The sequence below is a fragment of the Dysidea avara genome, chromosome 12 (genome assembly GCF_963678975.1).
Source record: "Dysidea avara chromosome 12, odDysAvar1.4, whole genome shotgun sequence".
Lineage (NCBI taxonomy): Eukaryota > Metazoa > Porifera > Demospongiae > Dictyoceratida > Dysideidae > Dysidea > Dysidea avara.
In genome coordinates this window covers 12,293,794-12,317,147 of record NC_089283.1, presented here as the reverse complement: position 1 = coordinate 12,317,147, position 23,354 = coordinate 12,293,794, and the positions used below count along the sequence as shown (strand labels likewise).

The 23,354-nt window shown below is 38.4% G+C and overlaps 2 protein-coding genes and 2 long non-coding RNA genes across 16 annotated transcripts in view; 1 reads left to right on the top strand and 3 right to left on the bottom strand.

Annotated features, from left to right (window-relative positions):
• Window positions 1-207: 207 nt before the first annotated feature.
• Window positions 208-9,345, bottom strand: LOC136240046 (uncharacterized). The gene is made up of 4 exons (XR_010693637.1): window positions 9,138-9,345; window positions 8,138-8,235; window positions 4,540-4,618; window positions 208-3,800 (listed from the first exon to the last, which is right to left on the bottom strand). It is a non-coding gene; the product is annotated as an uncharacterized lncRNA (long non-coding RNA).
• The window catches only part of LOC136240037 (early growth response protein 1-like), a 57,613-nt gene continuing 43,015 nt past the window's right edge, over window positions 8,757-23,354 (top strand). For all 12 annotated transcript variants that reach the window (XM_066030843.1, XM_066030838.1, XM_066030840.1 and 9 more), the window contains exon 1: window positions 8,757-8,910. The gene's annotated coding sequence lies outside the window, so the exon portion shown is untranslated. The remainder of the gene's footprint in view (window positions 8,911-23,354) is intronic.
• Window positions 12,530-13,667, bottom strand: LOC136240047 (uncharacterized). Its single transcript, XR_010693638.1, has 2 exons — window positions 13,334-13,667; window positions 12,530-12,845 (listed from the first exon to the last, which is right to left on the bottom strand). It is a non-coding gene; the product is annotated as an uncharacterized lncRNA (long non-coding RNA).
• Window positions 21,084-22,826, bottom strand: LOC136240036 (DNA-binding protein Ikaros-like). 2 transcript variants are annotated; one of them, XM_066030834.1, is made up of 2 exons: window positions 22,668-22,826; window positions 21,084-22,370 (listed from the first exon to the last, which is right to left on the bottom strand). In XM_066030834.1, the coding sequence occupies exons 1-2, from the start codon at window positions 22,681-22,683 to the stop codon at window positions 21,265-21,267; spliced, it is 1,122 nt and encodes a 373-aa protein (XP_065886906.1). In that variant the 5' UTR covers window positions 22,684-22,826; the 3' UTR covers window positions 21,084-21,264. The 2 variants fall into 2 exon arrangements, with proteins under 2 accessions (XP_065886906.1, XP_065886907.1); XM_066030835.1 differs by having other exon boundaries at window positions 21,084-22,367; window positions 22,668-22,782.

Here is a 23,354-nt window from a genome sequence, read left to right as displayed (position 1 = left end):
AGGCAGGCAGGCAGGCAGGCAGGCAGGCAGGCAGGCAGGCAGGCAGGCAGGCAGGCAGGCAGGCAGGCAGGCAGGCAGGCAGGCAGGCAGGCAGGCAGGCAGGCAGGCAGGCAGGCAGGCAGGCAGGCAGGCAGGCAGGCAGGCAGGCAGGCAGGCAGGCAGGCAGGCAGGCAGGCAGGCAGGCAGGCAGGCAGGCAGGCAGGCAGGCAGGCAGGCAGGCAGGCAGGCAGGCAGGCAGGCAGGCAGGCAGGCAGGCAGGCAGTTAGTCAGTAGAAAATTCCATTGAATAATTTTTTTTTTTTTAATTTCGTAACAATTTATTGGAAGCCTTTAGGATCATACTGAAGGCACTTTTGGGCTTGGTTATACCTAACCAATACTGCCAAGGTGCCAGGATGGAATTGTGAAGCTGGTTTTTGGGTGAATTGTTTGGCTAGGAAAACCCAAATCTCCATGATCCCTAATATACAGTACTACTGTACTGTATGATAGGTCTGACCGACTGCATTTTTCTTTAAATGAAATAATATTGAAAATCACATGTGCAGATCACGTGTTCTTATTATAAAAAAAAACACAACATCTTAAGTAAAAAAAACCATTGAAAATCATCCAACGCTCTAAAATTATACAGATACAATGGGAAAGCTCTTCTGGAGATTTATTTTTAAAGTCAAATAGGTATGGTCTAATTTATCCAAAGAGGAAGGGGTGGTACCAAAAGGCTAGGCCCGCATTAATTCACAATCAAGCAATCTGATTATTTGCACCTGATTCTCGTAATCTGGCACAAGTACGTGAGACCAGACCTTTCATCTCTAATGGAAGGGTCAGCCACACCAGACTAAGTCCTGACCGATGCTTTGCAGTACCAGGCAAACAACACTGAGTATGCTACTTGGTCCAGGGAGAGCTTACTGGTAACAGGCAGAGTTGAAACCGGGTCTGACCATAGATGGTAGAGAGAGTGCCACATCTATGGTACCACTGAAGCAGCTAATTTATTAGTATGGTGTATTCAAGTGTGTAGGTGTGCACAAAACCACACACACAGGAAACGTATCTTGCTATTTGTATGGCCACTCCAAATAAATTCTCTGTTTCCAGTCCTGGACTCATGCATGCAGGCGGGCATACTATTCCATTACAAGATTGGCAGCTTTTCAAGCCACTATTTGTCTGGAGCAACCATAAAAAACTGCATAAAAATTTTAAGCTGTAAAAATAACATTTGATTGCACACTGACATGTGAGCTGATACTATTACAGGAACTGAGCCTGTACAGTATGCTGGAAATTAATGGAAGAATATGGAAATTGGAGCTGACAGTAACCAGATATGGAAAACAGAGAATTTATTTGGAGTGGCCTAAACTTATGTGGAACTACGTCCACTGACTGATTGTCAATTATAAAAAGCTTTTCAAAAAGCTTACTTTTTGTGAAGGAGCAGGTGGCACCAGACTAGAATACTCTATTAGGCTGACTCACGGCAACGTAGCAGCAAACCCACTCCATAATATTAGCAATATCGTGTGGTTTTAGCTTGATATTTTTGAATTTTTTGGATAAATTGGTGCTTTGCAGTGACCCTGGTGATAATTCAGCATTTTCAAGGACCAGCTGTCCTGAATGCATGACAATGGAAGCATTCTGTGGCAGATTTGTTGTGTTATAAAAACCAGATATCGGTCACCTGATTTAATGGGGATGACTAAAACCACCAGCAGTAGTTGGTCATGGACAGCACACAAGCTTCCTGCTTTTAAGTTGGGTCAACATACTTCCATCCAAAGGGACTTGATTTGCTTGGAGAATACATGCAGCTTTCACTTCAATACCATACTGATGAATACTGGCCTCCTGCACACCTAGGCCCTTTGTTGACAAAGCTTCCTTCCACACATAATCATTGATTTCCTCTACCAAAATGTAAAATCCACCCAAAAACAGTCTAGCTGTGAAAAGGGGTGTGACCTTGGGTGGAAAGTTAATGTTAACATCATTGCAGGCCACCATCTTTGATTTCAGTTTCCCTTAGGCTTTTTAGGCCACACCTTGGCTATTTTTGTGTGATATACATATGAAGGGGCCAGCAGCAAAAGGGGACAAAAACTTAGATAACCACGTAGTGGGGCATTAAACAGAATTTTGGGATATAATTGATGTATTATATTTGCTAAAAAAAATTAATATGAGGATTTCTGTTGTTTACTAACTTACAACATTATTCACTTGGCTAAAACAAGCCCCATTCCAATTTTAAAAATATATAAATGGTACATGTCCCCTTTCCTTCATATTATTCACTATTGGACAGCACAGCTTCCTGGTAGCAAATAAGAGTCAGAATAATTATACTGCTTACTCCACTATGAACCATTAGGAACTTGTAGTATGGCTTTTTTTGAGTATTTAAAATTGTCAGTGACCACTATTTGAAGACACCTCTTATGAGTGTCTCATAGCTTATTATTTTGTCATCTTGCTACCTTTTCGACATTGTACACCTGGAATTCACTATACCGGGCTAAAAGGCCATCAACTTGCCAAATGTGCTATGTCTACAACAATGGTATTAAGTGTGCAGTGCAATAGGAATCACATGTGTGAGATTAATTGTTGAAAAATATGTTAGCAAAAGAAGAACTTAGCTATACAGAGGTCCTAATAGTTCTTGCACAAAAAATAAGTGAAGTCGCGTGCACAAGATTCAACAAATCAAATCATCTCATTTTGAACTTCACACATGACTTCTGCTTTATATATGTTGTCACACAAGAGTTATTGATCACTGTAATTCAATTAGTGAAATACCACTACTGTAGAATCGGGTTGTTAAGCGCATGTGTTTATTAAATGCATATTATTTGTTAAGCGTATACACATTTCTTGTGATTAACCATGGCTGATAAGTGCACATGGTCAAATGCAAGGCTCAAGACGTGACAAAGCTACATAAGGAAAGAAACACTGGAATTACTGCAAAATGAATGTCTCCTCGAGCGCTTATGTCTCCCTTCACTGTGTATACAGCAAATCAGCCATCTGGATTGCAATATTCTTGTTCATTACAAACCCAGAAATAGAGTCAAATATCCTTACATACAGGAATGGTGACTGGCACAAACTACTAACTCCTCTATTACAATGTAGTGATTCCGTGACTAACATACTATAATTATTTAGGCATATACGTCTAACAGATAGTATTTTTTACAAAAGTTTTCTCCGAAAATTACAAGCGCAAATACTTAACAACCCAATTTTACGGTATTTATATTACATGCAGATAGATTGCCATGTGGCATGATTTCATTCCATGTCTCTTAATTGTACCATGAGCCAAGAAGCTGATAGAAAACAGTTGAATTCTTCGCTATTCTTTCTTTCAATCGATTGGTACACAAGCCCATGCATTATCAGGCAATGTTTTAAACTCTCAATAAGTCACAAATTAATATATACAAATCACCGTAAGCTTCATCTGATAGATATGTATATAATAATTCAATACAATATACTACTCAGGCATATTAAATGACCACATCACATACAATTATTATAGTAATTTAATATGCAGTTAAATTACAAAATACAAATTCTGTAAGTATTTGTATTAAGCACATGGTGTATGCATTTACATCTAGTTAGTTATACAATCTTTTATAATTACATACTCCACTATTGCAGAGTCTATACATATTTTGAATAGTTCGGTATTGTAGAGTATATATGAATGAAGACAGACTTTTGATAGTCTCCACACTTAGGTACTCTTGCATCATTCATTACTTACCCTGTAACAGTAAATATACAATAAAATTGTGACTGGATTTAGCAAAATCAACCATATGGGTGCAAAAGCCAAAAGTGAGATAACACCAGCATGAAGTTGCTGCACTATCAGGCTAACAATTTCCATATCAAACTCGCCTTCAACTTGTCGGGTCTGCTTTTGGTGGACTGTTCTCTGGTGGCCTGTATAACCATACCAGACGTCTGTACAGGTCTGTGAACAACAGGGAAGTGCTTTGGGGGGGTTTATACCCTCTGGACAGACGAGCAAGGAGCTGAATGTGTGATGTATGTCTGTTTTGTGAGATTTCAGTCTATTTCCTGTCTCTGACGGGCTGTTTTGTGGTCTGGTACCTTCAGTTACCATTCTCGTCCATTTTGTAGTCTATCTCTTGCCCACCCCGCCACCCCCACCCTTTTTTGAGGACTCGTGATACAGCAACACTGGTGAAAGAACCTATCTAAAATGGCGGGAAACTCTACAGGGATTACCCTGGCCACTAGTTGCTCTTAAAGGTTGTGAATTGCTCCATCTTTGCTGAAAAATCCAAACGTGTAGCTGCCAAGGCTGGTGAGTAACAAAGCTTTAAATTATTAAAATACGTTTTTCTCTGAATCAACAATGCGTCCATAAGGGTGATTTTCCAAAATCCAGTCACAATTGTGACTATATCTATACGAATGCAGACAGACTTTTAATAGTCTACACACATAGCTACTCTTGAATCATTCACTACTTACCCTGTCCAATACACTTTATGTGCACACAAGTACATCATCAGTGGAGCAGACATTTCTTAAGGAGAGTCCAAAGACTGACCTAGAAAATCAGAACACTTTTGGTTAGTTCCTGTATCCAAATTATCCATAATACAGGTTACACTATACATATACAGAATGAAAAGTAACACAGGTAGCTATACGTAATGAAAGCTATTTAAAAACAAAAGAAGGGTGTTGCTCAGTAAAACTAAAATGCATAAAAACATCAATAACCAGTTAATAAACAAAACACACGTCACATGCACGCTGGGATACTATTATGGAACTATACATCACTCAAATTGCCACTCATCAAGTAATCTGTGAAACATAACTCCATTGTTGTAGCCCAAAGCATGCGGAAGCTAGAGCGCTGTGAAGTTTCAAAAATTTTAAGGGTTGAATCGACCCCCCCAAACTGGAAGATTTTGATTTCGAGTACTTTGATTGTACAGCAGTTGATTAGGAATGTAAGATGTATCATGTCGCAGTGACCACTTGACTTCATCAAAGCCAGTATACTTTTCATTATCATTGTACCTTGCAGATAAACTCCCAGTCTCATAGGCCAGACTCCAGGCCTCCAGCTCCCATGCTTGACTAGCTAAACTCCTATGCATACTTAAGAATATTAGCTAGTCACTATTATCAAGAGTAAATAATGGAAGAGTATTTACTCTTGCTATTATACACCTAGCAAAACTAAATGCTGAACAATTTTTTTTTGCAGAGGATTGAAAGTTTCATTTAATACAGTCCAGGAGATGAAAATTAATCAATCTGAGACCAAATTCTTGAGAGAAAACATCAATCCCAAACTGTACCAAAATTTTCCAGACAGTTCATTGGGTGCTAAAGTTTATAAAAAACAAAGTTCTAATCATTTCAGTAGCCAGATGCACCTCACCAGGGATATTGTTCCGGCAATACAATAGATTGTCAAATACATCAGCTGAATCAGAGAAGATTTGGTGAGTTCAAAGTGAGCTACTACCCTAGGGTTGAGGGGCACCTGAAGGTTGCAAAAACACAATCAACTCTACTTTCAACGAACATTGTTGAGATATTGACACGAAAATCCTCCACTACTAGGACAAGGTTGTAACTAATGTTGCGGTAGCTCACGTGTTTGTACAGTGATTGATCCCGGTTTTATATATCAGCCAATCAATACCTTGTTTCCTGCCCTTGTTTTCAATCTGAGGGTATCTAGTCCTGGCACTCAACTAAAAAAACCATGAACCCACACATAGCAGCTCTGTAAAGATGAAAAATAGGATCTGAACTTAAACCAGCTATCTTTAAAAACAATGAATCCAGAAGACATCTTATTAACCAATAAATGTTGATAGGAAATTTGGTCTATTAAATAAATTGTTCCCAGTACGTATTATCCAACATTGTAGGCCTGTAAGGTGAGTGGGGGAAATCTTTTTTCTTCTCTGCAGGCATAATGATGATCAGGACTGCCTAGAGAAAAATTAGGGGGGGGGGGATAATAAACTTTATATGATCCTTACTAACTTGTAAATTTTTATTCAAAGAAGCAATAGCTATCCATGCTGAGTTGTAGTTTTTTTTTTAAAAAGAGGATCTAAAAGGTTATGAAATCTAATGTGATGGCCAATTAAGAAATGGCAGTGATGATGCCACTGCTAATGTGATGGTGGTGGCTGTTTGGCATGGACTAACTATTGCTCCCATTTCTCTCAAATCACAAAAGGGTTGCACCACTATGGTGAACCACAGACTGATTTTCAACATATTCCCATAAGTGGATCAAGAGAATGGTAACGGTCAGCCGTCAAACATTTACCAACTTGCTCAAATGACTGTCCCATGACCTACTAACAATGACCAACCAAATATGCTGTCATAAAACTGGCTAACAGAGCAGTCAAACCAATTTTCAACGGATACTTTCAAAAAGAAAATCTACAGGAGGGATTCAACTTTTTGCACTCAGGTTATAAATTGCATACCTTACAACTGTGCAGGCCTTTCCCAAATATCATCAGACAGTTAATTGCAATTTAAATGTACTGTGGCCACTGTATGGCATCTGATGATCTAGCAGGATCCAGATTGCGTGGCTGGCCTATACTACTGCAAGTTAGTTATTTCAAAACAAAGTTTTTCTAATGTAGTTACTAAACTTGACAAGCTAGTGTAAACATCAGATGGTTCAGACAGATGACCACATTGCAGTAGCTGAATTCCATTGTAGAGTCCAAATGTCTTTTCTTAAAATAACCAAACTAATTTGATTGGAGGTGACAGACAGTCTGGGATGTCAGCAATTACTGGGTAGATTCCTCTTGATTGTCTGGCTTTTGATGCTAGAACTTGTGACCCATATTACTCTTTGTTACATCTGAATAATATTATTAACTTAAGAGTATTATTCTTTTTATTAAATTAAACAATATACCAGTTACATATTATTACTGTATAGTGGGAAATTTTCGAGGGATGAAACTTTCGCAAAACTGTGCAAAATACGATTTTCAAAATTTTAAATTCACGAAAGTCTAGAAAGCAGGTAATAGCTATATAAACTGAAATATTTCACGATTATATTTTCACGAAGCTATAGTCACTCACGAAAGTTTCCAGCTATGCAGTATGTAGTTAGCTATATAAGTTATTGGAAGACATTTATATTGGTTGTATTGGTGTGGCAATGCAGCCATATAACCTATAGTAAAGTGGTATCGTGAATTACATAACTATTGTCATAAAGTCAATGCTGTCATGTGAAAACAAGCCAATCATATCGAGATTTGAATGGCTATACTTAAATTTGATTGGCTATTTTATAAAAATTTGTGACTACGGTCATTTGTGACCGTAGTCACAAATTTTAACGCTATAATATTGTTAGTATCATTGTTCATCTAGCACAACTCTCTTCTCATTGGCTCATACAATGTGAGGGAGGCAAAAAAACAGATTGATACTAACAATATTATAGCGTCAACTGTGGTTTTATGTAGCTACAAGACAATAATAAAAATGGAGGAAGAGATGCCACACAGTTTTTGCCTATCTAAGCTCGAAGAACCAAAGGTATCACAATGTATAGGATCAGATGGAACTGTCCTACCACCTTTTATTCTACCAGATTGAATATTCTGTACTGACACCTCAGTTGAGGAGGCAGCATTTTAGATAGCAGCAGTAATATTGTCTCATAGATTTTTAGATTTGCTACCTGTTTTAAAGAAGCTCACATAATCAACATGCCAAATGTGGTCAGTGCTTTTAGTTAGTGCTGCTGTTATGTTAAGAATCACTGGAGGTGGTAATGTTTCCTCGCAACATACCAGCCATGAGTATAGGCAGTAATTTATGCTGCATATGTACTAATAAGGTCAGCACATGCAAACCCTAACCCTGAGAACAAAATTTTCATCAAATGTGTGGGTTCACATAATGATCAAACTTCACACAGATAAGACTGTCCATAATGAATTTGCAAGGTTGTCACACCTGGACAACCACAGGCGACATACATACCCACACAGTCAACACGCTAGCAAGTATGACAACAAAATATACAAAGAATAACTTGTACTTGCTAGCTGCTGTAACCTCTCCTGATTCCTTCTGACCACAGCAAGTTAGCCATTCCCGTCATGCTGGTCCATCAACCTGTGCTATGACTGTTGCAATCTAATGACCAAATTGTTGATGATAACAACACTCTACAAATTCCAATAGGGAATGCTGAAGGTACCAATGAAGTTGAGTATAAAAGTAATTGTGCATGCACATTCAAACTGGAGAAAAGCCATTCTAATTTTGTCACATCTGTGGCAGGTGCTAAGTATGAGATGACAGCATACATAGATTATCACCTGTGAAAACTATGTACTTGGTACTATAATTCATTCACCACATGTAGATTATCTTGTACCTTTCTGATCAAGCATCGAAACATGTCAGCATTAAAATTTAAGTAGCTATTAAAGAATCATATATATAACCGAATAATTTTTTATAAGCTAAACATTAGAGATTTTACAGTATCGAGAAGACTACCACTATAAAAAGGCTAACTTAATAAAATACCTAAGTACTCTAATCCACATGTCTAAAACCAGCCATCTACCACAGTGTTAAGGCTGAGAAAATTGGCCCAAAGGTAACCAACTTAGGCAGGGTAGCTATTTGTGGTTGTGTACAATTGGCCCAACCCACTACTTAATTAGCGAATATAGCACTCCTTTGGTGCACAGATATGCAAAAAAATTATTTGAATGAACTTGGCGGAACGTGGGTATAGCTACTAATCCGGCAAAGCAAGGCTTACTGGAGTTGAAGTGATGGCTATGTAGAATATAACAGGTTTGTGCAATTACGACCGTATAACATGGCATGTATCACCATAACCATAGATTTTTAAACCCCGGGCACCTGGGGTTTACAAATCAAGCCCTAGTTAACTGGCTATATTGTCATGCCCGATACTAACCGGCGTTCACGGCCGGGTAGTGCAACATGATCTGGTAGAGCGGTTTTAATAGTCGTGCCGCATTGTGATACTACAAATACAGCACTTGTGAACTGCGTACCTGGGGCTTCTTTCCCCTGATGGATCCATCTCATCGTTCCTAAATGAACAGCGTCCACTCTAGAATCGCCATTTTGCACGGACACACACCGCATATTTTCGGACATGTACACTCGATCCATTTTGTGCAAGTGTTCAGCTGTTCCTTAGTGTGGAGCCTCCCCGGACTGAGATCGATATATCTATCATATTAACTAAACTTTTCTGCATGCTATAGCTTTTTTTTTTTTTTTTTGTATTGTAATTTAATATTGTAAGGGCTCCTGTGCTGGGCATGGTACCCCTGAGTCTAGTCCCCTGTACTTATGTTGCATAATGTCTTAATAAGACATCTGTCATCATCACATCTGTGTGTGTGTGTCATGGTATCTGCGTCTGTGTTAAGGCAGGCACTGACCTGATAATCGAAAGATTCCCGGTTCAATGCTCGGTTATGCCAAATCGGTGTTGTTGTTGCCGGTGTTTCCTTGAGCAAGAAATTTTACTCACATTGCTCCAGTCTGGGAGAACCTGGTGGCCTGTTGGGGAAGCAGCCAACCCAGCTGTAACATCAATGGGTACTTGCTATTAGCTGGAAGCCAATTGTCCATGTCACACACAGTGGGTGAACATCTAGGTGGGACTTTGGGTGCCCACACCTTCACCTGTGCGACATGGTACAGCCTTCTGAAGGTCACTAGTCCTGTCCCAGGAGAATTTACTTGGCTGACTCCTGGCACCTGAGTAGCACACATGTCACAGTGTCCTAGTACTGGTTCACTAGGTAGGCGTGACTGTGCTAGCACAGCAGCTGAAGGCTTTGCTTTTTGTGTGCGCGCGCGTGTGTGTGTGTGCATGTAAGGATGGTCTCAATGAAACAGTATACATAGCTTGTTTGCAGCCATGGTGTGATGTTATATTCACACGAGTAGGGACCTGAGAACACTAAAGTAAATATTGTATATGGTTTGGCAGAAAATCCCAGACCTAATGGTGTCTCAATTCTCTGCAGTCCAGGTATGTTCCAAAGGAACCATAATAGTTGACCAAACTTCCTCTGAATGCAACGGTTCCTACCATATAGCAGAAAATTTTTGAAAGGTAAAATTTTTGAAAATTCTGAAATGCCTGCGTATAAGGGCAAATTCAATGGGATAAACTTCGTGGTTTTGTTGAAACAGTGAAACTCTGCAAATACTCTAGCTGTGTCTCGAGCTCTGTACAAATTATTGAGATTTAATGGCACTACTCAAGAAGTGAGCAAAACCTTCTGTTCCTGCAATCTTACCCGACAAGAATGGGTCATCTTGTAAAGTTGTACCATCTTCATCCCTCAGAGAGGCCAACTTGTGCATATCCAAAGCATTGCAGACAGTGTAGCTAAGCCTGTCCGATGATGACAGGTCAATCATTGGGAAGTATGCTGCAGAGCATTCCTTTAACACTTTGAAAGAAAGTATACAGTACACAGACAGAAGAAAGCCTACCTCAAGGAACTTTGCATCAGGTAGAATAATAGAGGGGATTTGAAAGTGAAATCACTGCCTTGTGCCAAAATGGGATGACCCCTTACACTGGGACCAATTCTAGACAAGCGTACTTGCTGGTCACACATAAGGGAGCAAGTTCAGCGACTATACTGACGTTGCTATAGATGCAGCTGAAGGCATTGTACACAAAAAGACAGGCCAAGGAACGTTGACCTTTTAGCCACAAATGCTGGCCCCATTGCTTTAACACAAGTTAGGTTGCTAGATAGAATGGGGTTTGTAAAGAGGAAAGCCAATACCAAGGCCAGTTGAAGATTTGATAAACTGAAGGCATGGTTAAATGACAAACACCAAATCACTGCAGTTTTTGCTGCCACAATGCCACCCCAACTTATCTATAAAGGTACAACCCATGTATGTCTGTCAGCTAATAAATTTCCAGATTCCTGGCACATAACTTACACCCACAACCACTGGTGTAATGAAGAAACTGTAAAGCTTTACATAGAAAAGGTTATTGTGCCTTACATAGAGAAAAAGATGTGTATATTCCAGCTAACTCCACTGGAGAACTTCAGCCCTTAGATTTATAACCTGTGAGAGACTTCGTTAAGCAGAAATTTTAAGAGTAGTGTGCCAACCATATCATAGAGCAAAAAGAGGATGGTGACTCTGTTAGACCTATAAAATATTTTCAAATCTCTTGAGGCACAATGGATGATTGGCGTAGTTGATTACCTGCTAGCCAACCCAACCATAATCATTAATGGATTCCAGACTGCGGAAATTGTGATGAAACACTGACTGGCTAGACATTTTGTGGTAGCTTTATTATATATGGCCTACACTGTATAAGTATGTGTACATTATTACAAGTTATGTAGCTGGTTTTTTTCATTGCAAATTAAATTGTAACCAATACAGTCCAATGCAGTAAATTATGATCATGCGCTATATACAAAAGGATTGTCTTCACTCCAGGATACTGCTAGCTATATTCATTAATCACAGTACATGTGGGAAATGGTACAAGTTTTCCTCTGGTCGGGCAGTCACACAAATGACTTTTAAACTGATCTGGATTGGAGATCCTGGCAGTATGCCAAAGAAGTAAGGAAAACACCACACGATCATCTCCTTTTGCATCTGAAAACTTTTACATTCTACACTGAACTTTGCATTAAATTCCTTGCTCGATCACCAAAATATCTGGATTTTATCCAGGGTTTCCTTATCTAAGGAAGTGAACAGTGAATCATAGATGTTCACTACTCCTTTTTTGCAATCGATGTTTGAAGCTAATATCCAATTGTGCCAGGCAATGCAATAAACCATAGATACAGTATACTTTTCAATGGGATTGGAAATGGTTTATGTCATCCTGCGGTTGCTAAGTACGAGATGGTGAGCAGGTGTGTCTGTAGCTTATCTGTTTATGGCTAACCTCACTTCAGGATGAAGCAGTTAAGTCTTCCAGGACAGTAACAAAACTTTGAAGAGTTTGCAAGAGCTGTGTTTCAGCAAATTAGTGACACATTGGACACTGACGATTTATCCAGATTTATCAATGACTGATTTTCAGCAACCCATGGCCTTGTAGTTGCAGAAACGGAAAATAGATCTATTCCATACTGTACTGCAAGTGTGTCTGCAACTGAATACTTGATCCACCAGGCCATATTCAATTCCCTGGTCATTCTATGATGAGATTTGTAGGAGGCCTGTATGGAAGCCTTACATGGCATCAGACTGCGAAGTAGATAACCATATAATTGATTGGTCCCAGTTATGACTTATTTCAGTGGTTTACTACACACCAATAAACAAACCATTGTTACAGGCTACAGGTAGCCCCACCAGTACAGAATGTATTTTTTAAGTCAAGTTAAATGTGTGGTTCTTTGGCAATCTCTCACACTGTAACTAATGAAGAAACCATACACTTTAAATGTTTAGTGCAACATGTGTACATTGATTATGAATTGTGATGCGTGCAATGTAGCTATGTGGTTCTCTTGAAAGTACACTGACTGTTTAAACGTATAATTTGGTAGTGCATCTTGAGCTCTTGTTTGTCGGTATCAGTACACTGTCATTTGCTGTTCTTTGATGGATGTCTAATCATGTGGCTTGGATGATTTCTTCAAAATTTTGTGTCTTATTATCAGAAGATTCTGTTTTTCATCCCCATACCATACAGCTTTGGTTTCAGAGCAATTCAACACGTTCTTTGCACCCTCCTAGTGTGGCAGTAGTTAATGATATGGTAAACTGATATCTAACATTGGTCATGTGTCTACTAAAAGTTCACAAGTGCAAAGTGGTAAATAATGAATACAATATGACAATTGATACAATAAATCAGAGCCTATCATCACCTCTTGCTAGTCAATAATATCATACAGTACAATAGTACTGTATAGTAGGGACGATGAAGGTGTGGGCGTGGTCCACGAAGGAAAATCTACCAAAAATCATCTTCAAAAATCCTTCATGGCTATTTCACAGTATTGGTCAGGTATAAACAAGCCCAAATGTGTCTTCAGAATGATCCGAAACGTTTCCGACGAGGCGCTACGAAATTTAAAAAAAATTATTTTAGGGAATTTTCTACTGCCTCACTGGCTACAGCTACATCCTTGCTTCTTTGGCAGAAACGCTTCAAATTTTGTGGAGAAAAAACCTTTCACAATATTAAATAACTACAATGTGTGCATTACTGTCTTACTGTTTTATCTTTGATCCTTCTTTATCATGGCCATCTCTCATGGGTACGGCTTCCATCAAAGCACGCAAACCACAGCGCCCCAACATATTGGAATAAACGTGTAGCATAATTGTAGCAAGCACGTGATTTTAATGTTGGGATACACTTCGGGATATGCTGCTGCCTGTTCAACATCGCCACTACATGCGTAAGGATTAGAGTGTTTGCTTTGGCTCGAAGGTGGTTTCTTTTCTGAGTTTAAAAACCGGTTGTATATGGCGCCTCTCTACAGACTTTATGGGTAGCTTTCCCAGATCACTTTTCAGGCGTACTACAACTGAAAAACACCATAGTAGGCCTCATAGGCTCACGTATCTTGTCGTCTAGAAAGTGGGCGTGACCCGTACTTACGCGAACTAAAAGTAAGAGCAGCCCTGAGGCTTTGTTGAGAGAATTAGTGGAAAATAATACTGTAGACACACTATACAACAGTTGAAAAGATACTTCTGTGGGTAATGTGTTGTTTAAAACGGTTTGTTAAAAATCCGCATCCTTAGGAACATTTAGCTGTGTATTTCGAGAATTGCAGAGGGGGGGTGTGAATTACTAAATACGGTCATTCAATAAAATTTACAAAAAAAGTACACAAACAAGTGCAAGAAAAATTAGGAATTTTCCATATGAGTAGGGACTGCAGCAATAAAAAGCACTGAAACAAGCCGCTGAGACAAAACACAACTAAATGATTGCATTTTAATCCCTACTTTAGCCTGCTATGATGTATGGTTAAAGTAGGGATTAAAATGCAATCATTCAGTTGTGTTTTGTCTCAGCAGCTTGTTTCAGTGCTTTTTATTGCTGCAGTCCCTACTCATATGGAAAATTCCAAATTTTTTCTTGCACTTGTAATATATACGTTGGGAATGGAGCATTCTTATACTTTGTGGGCTTCATATAATTTTAGCTATGCAGACCATAAGTGCATGTGAGGGGATCAATGTAATACTACACATACTTAAGTCATGTTTCCCTGTATTCACAGGCTTTAAGCCTTCTCACAGGTCCCTAGTAGGATAGCAATAGCAGAATTAAAAAAAAAACAGAACATAATTGCTGTTTTGCATGGTTATCTGTATTTTATTTTATATTACGAAGTTTGCAGCAAGACCACCAGTTTGGCAGCATGCACAAATCACATGGGAGCAAGGCAGGGAAGTATGTAAATATAGCTACAGTGTATAATAGGAAACTTACATTGATTCTTCAAAAGTGGATTAAGGGTGAACAAGGGGTATGCATTGAAAATGTTTTGTTAAAGATCAAGATACTCTAATAGAGCAGTCAGATGTGTTATAATACAGCAGTCAAACTACTCTAATAGAACATTCAGAACAGAAAATCAATTTATTATAATATAAATGTAAGGCTCTACCTCAAAATTTAAAAGATAATTTCATTTGGAGAATTTGGATATGTATTTGGCTTACTACAAAAATACCTAACTAGCATAAATGACATTAAGGACTCAAGGGAATTAAGCATATAATGAAAATACTAAAATCATGTGTCTAGTTAATTTTGATGTTCAAAATTTATCAGTGGCTGGGAGCTGTGCCCACAGATCCCTGCACCCATAACTCACTGCACACATCTGGAAACCACCTTTGAAAAATCCTGTGTATGCCCCTGAAAAAGGCCTTCATGTGACCTAAAACACATCACTACAAAAGAATTTAAAAATTGAATTTTCTACTAACCGACTGACTGATTGACTAATTTGATTGACTTACACCTTCAGACAAGCATAACTCAATAATGGCTATGGCAATTTTTTTACTGCTAAATGTCACTTCAGCCTGACTGGTGTCTTTTGGCATACCACAATGCATAGTACATACAGTACAGCTCATGGGTAACGTTGCATGTACACGCACGACGCGCGTGAGGTGTGCTTGAGTGACCCGCATGGATGTAGCAAGGCTACAGTAATGCTCCACGATAGCTAACTTTACTCGAGAGTGTCACGCAAGACGAGATAACGGCTCTCACCTATGGTGTTGGGAGGCGGAACTGGCTCAGTCAGGGCCGCCCACAGGGGGGGGCAACTGGGGCATTTTGCCCCGGGCCCCAGCCTGAAAGGGGCCCCAGGAGGCCCCATGAAGGCCCCCTGAATACCTGTTTAAAAGATCGATATACTCTAATAGAACAGTCAGATCTAAATACTCTAATAGAGCATTCACAGTATTCTTCAGAGGAGCAGTGTAGCAAGCTTATAGATAAGGAGATATGGTTGGTGATGGGTAGTTATTGTCATTGTCAGCAGGTTGTGACCTTTTTTTTTTTTTTTTTTTTTTTTTGGTCTTCAACTTACAGCTTGGGTGAAGGGCCCCACTTTAACTCTTTGCCCTGGGCCCCTTAATTTCTCTGGGCGGCCCTGGGCTCAGTTCCACCAGCTGTGAAGTCTCCTATTGCAATTCCTGTGTTGTAGCTACCGAATACTTGGTCACTTAGCTACTGACTTGACCTGTCAGCTACCGTAGACCTAGATGGATTAGTAATGCCACAGAACCCCAGTTAGTGCATTTTTCAAATTCACATTTTCTTTATCTAGATAGTTAAAGGAATGGTCAACCAAAGTTTCAACTCTAGAAGCCAAGAAGTTTCGAAGTTACAGCGCTACAAAGTGGTAACAGCAAAAAATTGATTAGTACAGTGACAATAAACTACAGGCGCTTAATAAAACGATCATAACATACAGATGCAGTCCTCTACCAAGATGCAACTGACACCATCGAATTCTCCATGAACAAGCAAATCCATTGCTGGGTATACATTTTGTCTTCCAGGCCTTTCCTACAACCAGGGGGGACCAGTGAAGGCGAATGAACGTGAGAAAAATCGATAGTGAACCGCTCGTCCAATGCAAGGCAGACTAACGCTGATGTGTTCCATCTCCTTGGGAGTACTGACACGAAACAAAGATTTTGGAACTCCTCTTGCTTTTGGGATCACGATGCTACCCAAGGTTTTGGCTGTTATCACTTTCGTTCATTGTGAAACAAGCGCTTTAGAATTTATGATTTTTTCCACCCATTGTGTTCTGCAGGCACAGCATGCGTTTATTGCATTCTACTGTAAAATTAACTAGCTAGGCTTGCACGAACATATGGGACCGGTCACAAATTTTTATGTGATGTAAGTGTCGTATGAAGTTACTAAACTCAGTAGCAAGTGTTCTCATGTGTGGCAAGTTTCTCACGCGGCTAGTGCATATCCACACGATGTTCCACAGGTATTGTACAGTACATTGCAAAAGAAAGATCCCGCGAGAAAACATGAGCATTACTCGCATGTGTATACTCGCGACATTACCTATGAGCTGTACTGTACAGTGCCCACATCATGGATTAAGATTACCTTTGTCCTTCTTTGTGTCTCATTTCTCCATTTCTTTTCACTGGTAGTGCAAGGTGTCAATTTGCAGTAGTGCACCAAATGATTTCATGTTAAAAAGTTGAAAATTGTCTACAATTTCTGCTCAACACCTCCAAAAGCAGATTGGTTGTAGACTAGCTTCATGTATTGCTCTAAGTAATGAGCTTGCAGAAAAGTATCTGAATATTTGATTATCAAATTGTCCTTGTTATTGAGGTCTTCAGAAGAATCCATATTAAGGATGTCATTACATCATGTGAATAGCTATTATAACTTCTACAAGCAATATCGGTAGATGTGCTGTTGCACTCTTGAGATTTTGGATGTATGACAGGACCCCAATAATGGTTATTAGATGCTGTTCAGGAAACATTGAACAATGGAGTGTTGTAAACTAAGACTACTTAGCACTATATTTCAAAAGAAGGTTGTTAAGTACTTTTGTTACCAAACAAGAAGTGTTAGGCTAAATGTGTAAATTAAACAACTTCAACCACCAGACTCCACTGAAAATATGGACATTATAGTGCTATTTGTTCATTGGCCAATTCGCACTGATGGTTTTCAAGATGCTAGTTAAACATCCAAGGTTAACAAGTTTGTTGGTATTAATATATAAACAAAAAGAGCTGTTTAAAACCATAAATACACATCAATAAAGTGAAAATCAACGTAAATGTGTATTGTGATTATCGTGGTATTTATTTTATTCTATTTTATCATGATTATTATTATTATTAACACTCTACAGTGACCAGCACTGAAGGTCTGACAGCAACCTGTGCTGCAGCCTTTGGATTACCTAACCTAATCACAAGGACTTAGACTTCAATGACTTGATATAAATAAAAATATCTGTATCATGGCATCATCACTGCTTTACTCAGAATCATCTATATAATTCTAAGCCTTCCCTCAAGTAAAATGGTGAGCAAAAGTTTGGATACCCAAATCTCAAGAATGGCTGAGTAATTTTGATCACATTTGGAGTGTGACTCGCCCTGGCAGACAACTTTAATGCAAAATAGTGTGCTTTAGAGAAGGGACCATGAAGCTATACATGTGTGTGAAGATTGTGTTTTCTTTTTTTCCTGTCAATATACCCACGGTGTGGTGTGCTGACTTTTCTTGGCTGCATAACACACTACTGTGTGGGTCTTGATTTTGAATTAAAAGTGATCAGGAAATGAAAGGCAATATAACAATATGATATAAACAATGAGTATATAAAACATAAATTATACTCTGTAAATGGCGAAATTCAAACATGCCATAAAACGTAACTTTTAATTATATGACGACATTGTATGAGGCACGTGCTTGAGTAAATCATATTGCCAATATGATGAAGCAACAAAGTTGAATGGCGTGACAAAAGAATGGTAGCACAGACATGACAGGAATTCTTTCTACATTAGCTAGCTATAGTGGCATGAAATTGGTTGATCATTCCAAGCTTTTCTTTCAACTTGATGGCCTTCTTATCAAAGCAACTTTGCTGCCTTTACACATAGGGGCCCATTCTGTGTATCCATGTTGCCTGTAAGAATGATGTAAGTATAATGATACCATGCAAAAACAGTCAAGTTATAATAAGGGTGCGGTCTTCAAAAGAAGTTGTGAAATCAAAAGTGGTGGCCATGAAATGTATTTTCATTAACATCATTGCAGCCATTACATGGCCACCACCTATGATTTTACAACTTATTTCACCCAGGCTTTTGAAGGCCACACCCTTTTTATATAGCTTGGCTGTTTTTTGTGTGTGTGTGTGTGTGTGTGCGCGAGATATTTTCCATTGGTAGATCTTTGAAACATCTACTGAGTAGATCTAGAGTTTAACTAGAACTTTCATTTATAAAGTAGAAATTAAGTGCGGTGAATAGCTGGGATAGCAGTGGCTCATTGGTTAAGGATTTGGGTACTCAGTGTGGAGGTCACTGGTTCGAATGCTGGTGAGCTTTTTTCAACATTTTTCATGCACCTTTTTAACCCTGTAGTGACTGTTTTATTAGAGTATTTAGACCCCACAAATTACAGTTGTATAGTTTTTGCCTTGTAACACTATAGCTGTCAATCTGATTTCTTTTAAACTGCAAAAGATTTGAGCTATGATGGTTAACCTATACGCATACAGATTTTTAAGTTATTCCCATAAGTGGTTTATCCTGTAAGCATGACAACAAGTCGGTCTTTTTAAATGCAAATAATTGTCCATAGCTCTAAGACTATTTTATAGGTGCAAGCAAATTGAACTACGCATTTGCATTTTTGTAAAGTGTGCGAAATGAATAATTTAAACCACCCAAGCCCCCTAAATGAAGAAAGAAAGAAAAATGAAGAAATTAAGCCAAGTTTTTAGGGCTTGTTTTTCACAATTGCACTAGGCAATCTTGCTCAAATTTGGTATGTGGGCTACTGAAGGTAAAGGCATTTGCAGTACAAAAATGAGTCTAATTCGAGAAGGGAGTACAGAGCTATGTATGCATGAAAATCGTGTTTTCTTTTTCCTGTAAATATACTCACGGTGTCAGTGTGGTATGCTGGCTTTCTTGGCTGCACGACACATTACCGTGTGTTTTATGCACTCCTAATCATATTTATGTTACCAAAAAGCAAACAAACAGGGTTTAAGCTCAAATAGAGATCACAGAAATAGAAAGTGTATACAAAGAGAAATCAGGTCCTGTACACAGGGCAGGTATAACATTTATGTGCATTCTTCACTACTTTCACTATAATTGGTACATGGATATGTAGGTGAATGCTCTATTAGAGTGTAATTGACTACTTTATTAGAGTATTTTGATCTTTTAAAACATTCTTCTAACTGAGCTCATGCCTCCTCTCCAGAACCTTCCCTGAGAAAAGATCTCATTTATAAATTGTTGTGCTGTACTGAATGTTGTTATTACATTTGTGCTGCCATACTGAATGGTGTGTACAGCTCCTGCTGTTAGTTTACAAATCTACCTTTTACAGAGAAAACCCTGGGAACCCCACTTCCTACATGCTGGGGGTACAAGATAAAAAACTCCCTAACCCTGCAATGAAAAGTACATGTGTCTAGTGATACATTATTAATATAGGAATCATGTTGTTAGTTCTGTATGTGCATCCTACACTTACAGCCATGGAGAGAAACAGGCACATAATAACATCATAGCTAAAACACTATCCGATGAATATCATCTGTAAACCACCAATGATGATTCCCTGACAACCACAAAACCTATATAGTGGTTTACAGGGAAGTTCCATTGTCACCTGTTTGGATTCCTATTGTCCCTGGGAGGCAAATGGAAAGTGACTCCATATGCTGACAACCATAAAACGTGGTCCACTTTTTGTACTTTCATTTATGACAATATTAAGTACAAAATGTGCAATGGGATGGATAATGACCACCCTGACTAGTATGCATAATAATGAAACTCCATCTTTACTGCACAATGGAGTGCCAATCTATACTGTGGTGTTTCAGAGGAGTTTAATCATGCATCATATGAGATATGATTATTCAGCCAAGCATGGCACCAGGATATTGCACCAGGGCACTCGTGATGTTGCTGCTTGGCACCAGGGCACTAGTGATGTTGCTGCTTATGCCACCACTTGAAGTTCATAAACTCTTTGCTGCTGCCTTAGTGGCCCATGTTAGATAAAATGTTTTCTTTGGTGCCACCCATGTCTGCATTGCGAGACAGCCCTAGATGGCTTCATGATTTGTTCTGCAAACAAGACAGCCCATCTAACACAAGGGCTTCTTTAAATTCAATAATGTGTGTACAGCTGTGATATCCCATGTATTCAGAGAAGACGTATTCACTGCTGACTCTTCCATCAAAGTTAAGTACTAAAGTTGGTATAAACAGTAACTGAAATAACTAGTCAATCCAGGGTAGTTTTGATAAAGTTTCAGCTCACCAAACTTTTTTCCTAAGAATTTTCCATATAGTATGTTGAATTGTACCATACAACATGGTGGGACCTGAAGTATCACAAGAGTAAACAATGCTATTTGGCTATATAGAAATATTGGAGGTAGAAGGCTTGCCTTTAATATGGCTGTTTTGTTAAAATAGTTTAGAAAATTCATTATGTACAGCATAAAGTTATAAATAAATATTTCGTGGAAATTTTGAATGTACATTTTATTTAGAATATTTCACTAGTTCATGGAACTAGGATCAAGGTATTAGAATCTCATGTTATTTATTTATCCATTCCTGCAGCTAACTGCAGAAATCACACTGGTTAGCTGCAGGAATCGCGCTGATAGCTTTACTATATCCATAGATATCCCCATACCCCACTATTATAATACATATAGACATGACATGTTTCGTATTAATACTTATTACTGTGATACCATTCTCACATCTCTGCAGCTAACAGTAGCTTACAATATTCTTATCATTTACAAAATATCATATAGAAATGTTGGTAGCATTCTTTAAAACCTATTTGTTAGTTTTTAGCATAAATGATTTTTGCAGAAACTACGAGTGTACTGATTAGTTATAAATGGGTTGCAAGGGTGGCACTTGTATAAGGTGGGGTGGCTGTATCATATCATCTGACTGCAGTATTGATTGCTGCTCTTGAGAAATTCTATACTCAGTTGGAGATACTGTTACATTAACAGAACAGTTTGCATAGCAATAATGATCATATGTTAATGTTGCATAGTCTATTGAGTTGATGGGTTCCAAGAGTGGCATATGTATCAGCTTGGGTGGTTGGTTGAAGTTATCTTGTAAAGATGACTGTGGCATCGGTTGCTGCTGTTGGTAAAATAATGTGAGTGTGGGTTGATGAGAAGAGGAAATGTCATTGTGTGGTAAACATTGGTCAATATATGTTGATGAACAATAAGGGATTGTGTTATTTTGTGTATGATTTGAGGTTGTTGATAATGGCCTACAGTTGGAGGAGTATATAGGTCTGCCAATAGTTGCCTGATAAAATGAACATTCACTTGGAGATGTCGGTGACTCTTCTTCCTTCTGTAAATCATTGGCAACTCCATCTTGTGTATCTGTGGAACACGTGGATTTCTTCTCTAAAAACAGCTTCATAGTAGCATCCGTTGCCTGCATTATGTCTAGATATTCTTTGACATCATGAGTTAGACAATGCATAATGAATTCATTCCATTTACAATGATAAATTTTATTACAAACACAACAGTTGTGTTCTTTATTTCTTTTGTGACGTCGAATATGAGATAGCAGATAGTCACTTCTTAAGTATCGGTTGTTGCAAACCCGGCAACAATAAGGCCTCTCTCCTGTGTGTGTAAATATATGGCGTTTCAGGTGGGGTAAATGAATAAATGTTTTTTTGCATTGGTTACATTGGAAACGTCTCTCATTACCACTACCATCCTGGTCATTAATCACTTGTACTTTATTATAGCTTGCTGTTAGCTCAGATAGTTTTGGTGGTGGTTTAATAACTAAGATTAATTGGCTTTCGAGAGATCTTGAAGTTGGTTTAGGAATGGATCGCGCACTAAAGTCAAATATATCTTCAGGTTTAGTGAGGTCAATGTTTAAGTAACAATCTTCCTTTTCACTTGACATAGTTGACAATTGATTTTTATCACAATCCATCACTGCTATCATTGTCAACAAAGCAAACATTGTTCATGACATTCATTATATACAAGTCCATCATTAATAGGAAAAATATAGATCTCAATATTGGGATCAAGATAACTACCAAGTGTAAATTTTACTGTACTTTTAATTTATAATATACATAGTACCGATGTACATACAGGTAATGAAGTAATATACCAAAACATTAACTCTGCAAATATTTACTAACATGTATTTTAGTGATCAAACATAACATTTTGGTCATAGTAAGTGTAAAGGAAAAGCTAAATACTTAGAAACATATATACACTCACTTGTAGTTTCATTCATAAAGTTTGCAACTGCCGAGTACTTTACCGTCTTATACTCTGCTGCACATACAAATTAGCCCACAGATGCAGCCATACCAATTATGGTTTTCATAACTATGTATAGACAACCAACCTATACCAAGTACGAAATTGCAAAGCAATTGGTTAGGGTATTCATAATGTAATGAAACACAGAGTTATCATAGTTCTGTAAGAGCACAACGTGACACAGTTTCTATTGCACAAAACCAGTGTGGAGCTTATGCAATAGGGAGGCAGAACAGCAGTAGACTGGACCAAAACCCTAACAAAATTAAAACCAAGGTACACACCTACTATGTTAGACCACTGGCCACAAGAATTCCAATTAAGGCATGGAATCGCACCCAAACTCTTTGACTTATAACCCTGTAGTCTGATGGCTACAATCACTAGGTGTTATTTTTATACAAGTGTAAGGAAAAATTAGGAATTTTAAGTTTGATTAGGGACCATAGAAAAGAAAGCAGGGAAACAAGGGAGGTCACCTATACCTTATTATAACTGATGAACCCAATCAAAAGAAAGAATAGTGCCTGAGTTAATCAGTGTTTTCGTCTGAACATGTGCCCAAACTATCAATAATTACTTACTTGAAAGTGGCCATACCGCCTCACTTTCAGCTATGTTCAGCCCGTTATACACATTGCT